The sequence below is a fragment of the Pavona decussata genome, unplaced genomic scaffold (assembly GCF_977016875.1).
Source record: "Pavona decussata unplaced genomic scaffold, jaPavDecu1.1 SCAFFOLD_238, whole genome shotgun sequence".
NCBI classification, from domain to species: domain Eukaryota; kingdom Metazoa; phylum Cnidaria; class Anthozoa; order Scleractinia; family Agariciidae; genus Pavona; species Pavona decussata.
The window spans coordinates 1005087-1015000 of NW_028145643.1; the positions used below are offsets into that span (position 1 = coordinate 1005087).

General features: G+C 40.8%; 5 protein-coding genes across 8 annotated transcripts in view; 2 read left to right on the forward strand and 3 right to left on the reverse strand.

The window, feature by feature from the left end:
• The window catches only part of LOC146457645 (protein adenylyltransferase SelO, mitochondrial-like), a 52200-nt gene that overhangs the window by 27825 nt on the left and 14461 nt on the right, over window positions 1-9914 (forward strand). The gene's annotated exons all lie outside the window — the stretch shown is intronic.
• Window positions 1-9914, reverse strand: part of LOC146457648 (uncharacterized) — a 103105-nt gene that overhangs the window by 4301 nt on the left and 88890 nt on the right. The gene's annotated exons all lie outside the window — the stretch shown is intronic.
• Window positions 1-9914, reverse strand: part of LOC146457647 (uncharacterized) — a 103033-nt gene that overhangs the window by 4301 nt on the left and 88818 nt on the right. For 2 of the 4 annotated variants that reach the window (XM_085091597.1, XM_085091598.1), the window contains exons 2-3: window positions 5834-5894; window positions 837-5234 (exon numbers count right to left, since the gene is read on the reverse strand). In XM_085091597.1, the coding sequence (XP_084947723.1) occupies window positions 849-5201 (4353 nt within the window). In that variant the 5' untranslated portion in view covers window positions 5202-5234; window positions 5834-5894 and the 3' untranslated portion in view covers window positions 837-848. Of the gene's footprint in view, window positions 1-836; window positions 5235-5833; window positions 5895-6338; window positions 6399-9914 lie in introns of all 4 variants that reach the window. The other 2 variants (XM_085091596.1, XM_085091599.1) reach the window with 2 other exon arrangements.
• LOC146457646 (uncharacterized) overlaps window positions 1-9914 on the reverse strand; it is a 38101-nt gene that overhangs the window by 4301 nt on the left and 23886 nt on the right. The window lies entirely within an intron of this gene.
• LOC146457649 (uncharacterized) overlaps window positions 8782-9914 on the forward strand; it is a 1155-nt gene continuing 22 nt past the window's right edge. Inside the window, exon 1 of the mRNA XM_085091697.1 lies at window positions 8782-9914. This exon is cut by the window's right edge and continues 22 nt beyond it. Coding sequence (XP_084947823.1) covers window positions 8782-9914 — 1133 coding nt within the window.

Genomic DNA, 9914 nt, shown 5'->3' on the forward strand with positions numbered 1-9914 from the left:
AGACCGAGACCTGATTTCTGTTGGCCAATCGAAAGCTAAGGTTTGGTTGCCTGACATCTGCTGTTCACTAGTATTTGACTCCTTTTAATTTTTAAGTGGCGCACAATGCCATAACTTTGTGAAGGTACATTTGTTGAATTTGGGCCAACAAAATTGTCTTGTAAAGATCGGCTCATTAAATTAAAGTCATAAAAACTACCTCCTACAGTATTAATGATATGATTCACCACATTTACAAGTTTTCAATTTCTTTTCCCTAATACACACGGAATGCAAGACTTATGTCACATTACTCTGTGTACTATTTAGGGTATGCTTAATACGTAAGGAGATATAATTTGCACTGTTTTGAAGTTTTTCATTTTTGCGCTTTAAATTTTTTTCTCAAGTTCCTTCATAAATGCTGATACAATTTTAGAAATAGGCTGATTTGTAGCTTAGAAATGGTATATTTTCGCGGTTACAAAACCTGTGTTTGCTGATTTGGAAAAACATGTCATTTGCATCAGGGGTTTAAAGGATTAACATACCCTTTGTCTTTCTAAAAGAGTTCCAACATTTGTTTCTGAGCATGCATTCAATGCGAAGCGGTGGAGGAGCGGATACAATAAACGGGGCTTGCGACCAGTTTGAAAATATGACATTGAAAAGAGCACCACCATTTGAAAGTGTGCCTCTCATTTGGAGGGGGTGAGGGGGGGGGGGGGGGTAGTAAGGCACGTAGCATGAACTGATGCGGCGTAAAAATGTATTTGTATGTTAAAAAAATGCAATAATCTCCAACATTCAGTTGCAGAAGATTCATTGTAAAGAAATAAAGGAGTTGAAATACACACCAACAGCCCGTATCAATGGCGGGATTCATTTAGAGTCTTCTCATCATGAGTGAGAGCTAATCTTTTGTTTCTCCTGTTGTTTTTAGTCGTCCCTGGCAACTTCACTTGAATGAGTTTGAACTTTACTTCACTGCCGATTAGGCCAATGGCGATGAGATCCTCTCTGGGACAACTTCCCAACGCAGGTACTTGCATCTCCGAGTGAATGTCTAGCAGACTTAGTAGATCCCCTGATCTAAAGTTAAACAATTGAAGACGGAAACCACATGAAGGATCATGAGTGTTAATAACACATGCTTCATCACTGACAAATTTTAAATCATTTAGCTCTTTGGCTTTACAGAGTATGTGACGCGTGTTTCCTGACAGTGCATCGAGAACGTATACCCCTGGTGTATACTTATCATTATCAGTAGTGCCAGAAATCACAAGAAACTCTTCCGTGGGAGAGAACTTCCTTATCAACGACAGGCGATGTAATGAAGAATAGAGAGGAAAAAAGGGCTTCTCCCAGATAGTGACTGCACCTTGGATTGAGCGCAAGACGCCGCCATCACAAATTACAAGTTGGCATTTACTATTAAATGCAACAAACTTTCCGGAAAAACATTTAGTTGCTGTTACGCCGACTTTCCTAGTGGTATCCAGAATAATCGCTCGGCCCCATTCCGTACATACTACGCGTTCGTCTGAAATTGGGATGACCTCCCCGATTACCTGGAATTCTCTCAACGTCCACCGTCGGATGCACCAAGATAACTCAAAATTCCATAACTCAACAGTGTTCCAGCCGGGTATGAACAGAATACCTTGTATTACAGCCACAGGGCAACACAGACATTCAAGTTCACTGAGCTCTCTTTTCCTTCCTTTTGGCTTCCCAGTTGAAACGTCCCAAGCTGTAAGGTTGTCTCCTTCTGCCGTATTTTCACTCAGAACATAAACAGTTTCACCATTTATAGAAAATACGAGCTTTTTCACAATATCTGTATTTCTACCGTAACTATCTCTGTCTTTCGTCAGTTCATCAAGAGAGAACATAGTTATATAACCACGACTAGGATAACTCCTCAACACAGAATGTTGATTTAGCACAAACGCCACTGACGGCTCCTCAACAAATACGTGAACGGGTGAACAACAAATTGGATCCCCTAAAGCAAAACCACCCTCCGTCCGGGCTTCAATTTTCCAAGGTTCATAGTAAACACTGTTAGAAGAAACGTCTAAAGAAAAAGTTTCATGGTTCTCCATATTGACACTTAAACAAAAACGGCGGTCTTCCCATTTACCCCGTACTGTAATTTGCCTACAAAAGAGAAATCGATAGTCAGGGGAAAATTTTATCATCCCGCATGCGTTTGAGATAGTCGTTTCTGCTAGTGTTCTGAAACCATTCATAACATCAACCAAACAAACAGAACCAGAAGAATGGGAAATTGCAAGTAGCCGTCCATCTTGGGACCACGCAAAAGATAAAACATCTTCATCTCGCTTGAGGCGACTTATCTCTCTGCCATCCGTCAGACTCCACATGACAAGGTATTGAGCATGATAAGGACGATCAGTCAATATCTTGTCGCCAGAAATTGAACAAACAGTGAAACTGCACTTGCTTTCAGGAAAAAAAGGATTCAGGTCTCCGTCAAAAGTATAGGCATGGTCTAAGACTCCTGGTAAGATGACATCCTTAGTTGGGTGAAAAACAACAGAGCGAAAATATAACAGGGAAAATTCACTCATTTGAAAAGTTGACAAAAAGGGCCCTGGTCCTTGATACGTTCTAAATACATGATGGCGTGACGAGTACCGCTTCGTGAAGACGACTGGACGTTTCCATATTAGCTGGCCACTACGGAGTGACCACAGCTGAATGGTTCCATCACGACATTCGCATACCATGTAGTCTGACTGTGGTGACACATCAAAACAGGCCACTTGAGATAAACAAGAGAATGTGGTTTGAACAGCTCCACGCAGATCATTCTTGTCCAAATATTCCAGGTATGATAAATTAGAATACTTAGCATCCAAAAGCTTGGATGCTTCAGAAGTTAGTCCAGGACCTCCTTCATTTAACAGAGTTTGAAAGATAGTGAAAGGAAATTCTTCTAGCGTTGTCTTGTGCTTCTTTAAAAGGAACAAGAAGGTTCCAAGGGCGTTCTGCTTTTCAACAGAAAGGGAATTCAAATCTTCTTGCCTCATAATACAAAGGATATCTTCAGAGGCTGTTGTACTGTTTACACACAGCTTTGCATACACAAGCTCTATGTCAAGCACATAGCTAGCAACTTCATCAAGGCTGTACGATCTCGCATCCTCATTCAACTGTAGCATATGCTGAACACCATGTTGCAAGGCATACTTTGTGGTGTGACTAAACGGCTGTGCCGAGGCATCCGCTCCTTTTCGTTTAACATCATCAAATTCATCAATACAAAGCCGGGAGAGGATCCAATGGCCTACACTATTGTTCACATTGAAGTTGTGCTGCCCGTAGAATGTCTTGTTCGTCAGCCAGTCTTTGACTGACTTGTGAAAGAAGTGAATACAACCATCGTGAACAGGTAAAAGTGACGAGATGCATGCAGTGGCTTGGTTCACTTTTCGCTGGACAGCTGGCGATAAGGTGCTGGGGAACAACAGCTTTGAAACGAAACCGAGGGGTAGTGGCTCTCTTGAAACCGTGATCGAACTTAACAAACTGAAAAATTGATCTTCAGTAATCTTCAGTTCCTTACAAAGTTCAGTCTCCAGACGCTTGAAATAAGACTGGTAAACAGATGAAATACCTGATGGTAAGGTGCTGTCGAGCTGTTCTAATGTCAAAATTGAAAAATTCTTCTTTATGAAATCGACCAGAAACTGAGCACATAAGATGACTCCCTCTGACTTCTCAACAAGCTCTTCCAAAATCAGATCATGATTTTCAGCATGTAATATGTCGCTTAGCTGACGTTCAAAGTAAATGTGAATGTCCTTCAAGTTCTCTTCATCATTTGGCTCCAGCAGTAAGGGTTGCAGACTTTTCAGCTTCTCCACAATGTTTATTTCAGGTCGTGTTGTCACGAGGAATCGAATCCAAAGTGGAAGCTTGTTAAAGTACTTGGCGATCACGTCTACAAGGTTATTCCGTCCTTGGTATTCACTTTCATCTAAAGCATCCATTACCACAAGGAAATTAAAACCAGGTTCCTCTAATTTGCTTAGAGGTAATTCAAAAAGCAATTCAAACAAATCAGCCACTTCCATGTCATTAATATCTAAAACTAAATTTCTAGACAACTGTGCCACGAGATGTTTCCTGTATTCTAGCAGACAGCTGGACAAATGGGTCGCTAAGGATTGCAGTATTATCTTGGGATTCCTGTGGCGCGCCTTATCATGATGACAGAAGTGGCTCCCTGACAGTCTGCCAGCTTCTTGCATTCTTTTACACATCTCAGCTGCGATAACAGATTTCCCCATCCCTGCATTTCCGCTGATCACCATTACGCGATTTGCAGAATTTCTGTCATTCAACCAGCTATCCACCTTTACAAAGATGGACTCACGAGTTCCTTCTAAATATCTCTCTGAGTAATAGCTGATATCAATGTGCGTATTAACCTTGGCAAGCTTGTTTAAGACATTTTCATCTTCCTGGTCTTGGTTAAGTTGTGTCTGACGAATTTCAGTAACAGCTTGATGTACTTGGTCCAGTGTAAACTTGCTCTCTTGAACAGCCTGTTGAGTTGAGCTCTGAACCTGGCGTATGTCCTTTAGCTGTGTTTTGATGTCCTCTTCACTTTCTGCCCAGGCACGTAAGGCATCAAGATAATCTTCCTCTCCACCACGCTCTGCCTTCAGTCTATCAATTTCCGCCTGGCTTAACCCAAGAGCCACAAGAACAGCACTGATTTCCTGCCACAGAGCATTGAAAGTTGGTGTATCAACACCAGTGGCTGCAACATGACCATACAACTGATTACGGAAAAGCTTAATGCGAGCAAGGTTTGCTTCATGAGAGGTATCACTAGCGGGAGGCTTAGAATGCCAACCTGACAGGGGAGGGGAGAGTCCACATATGTTTGTCAGAAGGAGGAATAACAGAGTGATATCAAAAGTGTTGGAGTCTGGGGCGGCTCCACCTGGTGGGAACAGCTTGTCCCACTGATGACCATTCAGAATTCTGCGACGTAAAAGTGCATTAAGAATGGAATAAGAAGCAAAGAGACCAGTCGCCAAGTTTGCAGGGGGATGGTAACTATCAAACACACTCCTAAGAACTGTTGTTCCACCATCGATGAGAAGTCTGCTCAGCTTGGCTCCATTCGTCTTCTCTTCAGAGCTCGCCAGGGCTGATGATGATGCAGCAGCTGCCATGTTAGTCCAAAGCACTAAGTTCTCAAACTGTAGCTACAAACAACAGAAAAGTATGGTAATTAATTTATTTATCAAGTTTTTGTGTGATCAAGGCCGATTGGTGTCATTACCCTAGCCATTTTGTGATTGACGAGTAAAATCGCAAAATGTCTGTTTCTAAATGGTATGTAGCCACCAGACTAGCTACTAGTTAGAAGCAATAAAGGCAAAAAGGTAACTCAATAACAGACGTCACCAAACCTAGGGCTGAAAAAGGATAAATCTTCCTGTCAATAAATCTCCCTTAATCCATCAACCAACCAACAAACCATTCACCCACCCACCCACCCAAGGGTTTCAGCAAGTATTGAGTACAGTGTAGGCGCCAAGGTAGCTAAAGTAGGTGGCAGTCTAAGAGAGTTCTTGTTAAGATTAAAAAGAGAATAAATCTATAAAGTAGCTGTCAAATAATAGATGCATTCAAATAGGTGGTTGCAAATATTACGCTAGTAACCATGCTTTGCACAACAAACCCCCATCCACCAGGGCAAGAAATCAAGGAAGCTTGAGCAAACAATCTATCACTCCATCAGTTCTTGCTATAAAGATCACAAAACATTTTTAATGTTTATGGCAGCTCTGAGGCATCTTACCACAATTTGTTTTCTCCATTAAATACACTGTCATTCTTCCATTTGATACTGCTCCCACAACCTGGAATGAAAGATTTACAACAGCTGATAACTTTGCAATGAAAATATGGACTATCAGCGATGTGGATTCAAAATTTACATTTTATGTTTATGTTAGCTCCAAGCTGTAAGGGACTCAGGTATAATCCTGGCCAATATTTTGTAGCACAGATATGAAAATAGCATTTACAGTGTACAACTGCGTTCTCAATATCTATAACCAGTCACCATGAGCTTGGTGGTGCCATCATAAATTTGCAAATTTATGGAAGCCTCCCCTCCCCCATGCAAAGTTGAAAGTCACTGAAGTCACTCAGAGTGTACATAAACACAGCAAGATGACAACCATGACATTGCACGGGAGCAGGGGGCAGGGAGGTATTTTGTTTGAGATTTAGAAATCGTCCCAACATTTTTGGTCAGGATTGTAGGTAGATTAAGGTAGGCAGGTAGGTTTATATATTACCACAATTTGTTTCCTCCATTAAATAAACTGCCATTCTTCTACGAGATACTGTTCCACAATCTGGAATGAAAGATCAAACAACAACAACTGATAACTTTGCAAGGTGAATGTGTACTTCAGTAATGTGAAAAAATATTATGTTGTAAAAGTCATGTACTTAAAATAAAAATAAAGCATGCAATATAAAGCTCTGTAACTAGCAAAGCAGGAACTTTTTGTTGTGTGTGTCACGCTTTTGGGGCACATATACATGTATAAGACTGTCAATGCAAATTAGGGCAAGTGTTTAGCATAGATCTGCACTTTGTTGGAAATTGTTCCTACTACCCCTGTTGTTCAGGCTAAAAGCTCTGCTACAGATTTAGTTAAATTCGTCACTAAGTGTGACGGGGGAAAGAAACAGAACTATTGCAGTTCCTTGCAAACTAACTCCCAACTATTGCACACACAAAGACCAGACCAGCACACCGGAAACTCCATGCCCTACTCTTTTCTATTAGAGTGTGGGTTCGTTAACATCCCACAAGGTTATGAACATGAAAGTGTTGTGAGACGGGTCCTACAGTTTATCGTCCTTATCTGAGAAGACTAGAAAGTTTAACCATTTGCAGATATCAGAGCAAAGGCAGCACTTTCTCCTCAGTGGATAGCATGGGAAATGAAAAGGAAAATCCTCTCTCTGGCAAAAAATTTCAAGAATATATACTTCAATTAATTTTGTTATTTGTTAGAATTTTGAATCTCATGAAGGATAAATACCTTAATACCACACATATTTGTGCCTTTTTTGGCCCTGAAACTGAAATTTCTCTAGATAAGCTCTATTTTAGAGACCAGTCATCAAGGAAGAAACTAAATTGTGTATTAATTGTTGTATTTAATGCTAAATAAACAAGAAATAGCTTATTGCTTTTCTTGAAAATACAAGCAACCTACAGATTCCCCCCCCCCCCTTCCATAACTGCGCAAGTGTAAAGCTATGACAATGAGACTAGGATGAGAAATAGTATGTCCAAAGATGTTTCCTTTGAGCTTTGCAACAAGAAGTGATGACATCATATGATGTTGTAATGACATTGTGATTGTCAAATGGCAGCCATCTTGAATCAGTGTTACCTTGGATTTCTGGATTTACCCAAAACTTTAGGAAAGTGCCGAAATTGAACAAAAAGTAATCAGAGCCAATAAAGTAATACTAACATAAAAGTTACAGGGATTTTCCATTTTCTGAAAAAATGGCCTATAAAAATTGGTTGCAATGGCAACATCAAAGTCAATGAACAGTGACCGATGACATCAATGTTAGTTATTCCCAGATAAATTTCTGAAAAAAGTCCTAAAGTTTCAGGCCGTTTGCTCAAATATTTATAAGGTTATTCAGTTTCAAAGTTGCCATAGACAGAATCTCCCCCTCCCTCCCCCCTTCCCCCGCCACCCCTGACTGATACATTGCACTAGAAGTCTCTTTAGTGATCTCTTAGCAGCAATTTGTTAACAATTAAAATGCAGAATTTTTTGACTTTTTCTAGTGAAATTGTTAAGGACGGTGCCTCATTTTGCTTAACTGCGCATACGTTCTGCACCTCTGGATGGTAAAAGAAAGTTAGGTTTCTTAAAAGCGCTGCCTGGTAAAACAGAAATGTTTTTGCATGGTTTATAACCAAGCGGGAAAAGCAGATCTTGGTAAGGGTTATTGAAATTTAAAAAGGTTACTAGGGTATACACAGCGTTTTTCAGTTTCAATTTGGGAAAAAATGCCATACATTGTTTTGTATTTTGTTGCCTAATTATCTCCAAAGAGCCACATGGTTGCCCGTAATTTTCATTTTGGATTCCAATAGCCATAAACTGTAGGCACGTGCACAGTCTTTAAAGCATGCAGTTTTCAAATAAACAAGGATTCATACACTGAAATGGTGAAACTCATTCCCACAACTTTGTTAGGCGTGATGTTTTTCTTTATATTATTTCGAATAAGATTATTATTGATACTCTTATACAATATACTTCTGAATTTTTTAATTTTGAAAACTTTTATTTTAAAATTGCTTAATTCAGCCTTTGGGCTGCAATGTGATTTTGAAATAAACCATCTATCTCCACCTATCTTAACTTTTACCTTGTGTGTAAATTTTTAAGGGAAAAGCCTTGGGAATAAAGGTGATACATGCCATTAACCTAGCTCCTGAGACAATGAATATCAAATGACAAAAACAAAAGTGGTCATTCTTTTTTCTAATTGTTATATTTTTAGCCCTGCTTAAAATAATTAATTTGAGCTAGGTGTGTATTACGCAATTTGTTACGTACGCTTGACAACGTCAACTGCATCATGGTTACTGATTAACGGATATGGTTTATATAGCATGTGACCATAGGGAGTTCCTCAGTTGACATTGTTTAGCGGGCGTACCTTGATTATTTACAAGAGTAATTTTCTTTTATGTACAATTTGCGGCCACGGTTACAGCGTGTAAACTACAGGACATTACACGGACTGGACAACGCTATCATGAGTGCTCGCAAACATACTACAGATCATAGTGAATCGGAGCGCGACACCGAAGAATCCCTAGTTCTCTCGGATCAGGACCACGAGGGACACGAAGAGGAGATTCCAGATGAGACAGCGGAAGCATTAGAGGCTTTGATAGCGAAGCAAGAGAGTACGCTGGATAACGCCCGCCAAAAAGTAAAGTTAGTAGCGTTAAAACAAAAGTTAAAAGAGTTGGAAAAGGAAACCGTGGCAGAACAGCTCAAGCTCGCGCGTGCCACGGGTACAAGCAAGACCGGGAGAAAGGTGCCTAAGAAAATTGGTTCCAAAAACGGCAGAGAAGTTTCTTCCCGCGACCTTCGTGAGTTCGAAGAGTTATCTCACAAAGTGGAAAAACGACTCAGTAAAATGGGTCTTTCTTCTGCCTCGGCAGCCGCAGCAGACGAATCCACGTCAAGCGAAGACAGCGACGATGATTCTTCTTCAACTGAGCGTTCATCAAGAAAGGAACGAGGTAAGCGGCACTTGAAGTCCGGTAAAACGGCGAAAATTGCTACGCGTGTAGTACGGCGCCAACTATGGCCGCATAGTGAATTGAGTATGAGTTATGTATCTAAGAACGTTAGCTATGATGAGCTAACTTTAAAGGAATTTGTTGCCGGATACAGTGCTATCCTACTGTTGCCGCAAGTATCTTCGCATGAACGCAAGCACCGCACAGAACACTTGGGAGCTTTAATGTATCTTGCGTCCATTTACGAATGGACTGCCGTTCGCAGTTTTCACGCGGCGGTTTTATCAGAAATCGAGAGAGGCCGTCTTAACTGGGGGGACTCATTTCTTCACCTTGAAAATCGTACCCTCGCGGGTTTACACAAGAAGACAAAGGACCAAAAGCGCCCCGCCCCCTCTTCTTCAAATGCAGTTTTGTTTTGCCGTGATTACCAGAAGGGTTCGTGCTCCCACTCCAAAGATCACTACGCCATGCTTAAAGGGGAAAAGAAATGGCTTTGCCATATTTGTGCGGCGTGTTGGGTGAAGGACAAGGCTAAACGGATGCATTCTGAGTACGCGGATGATTG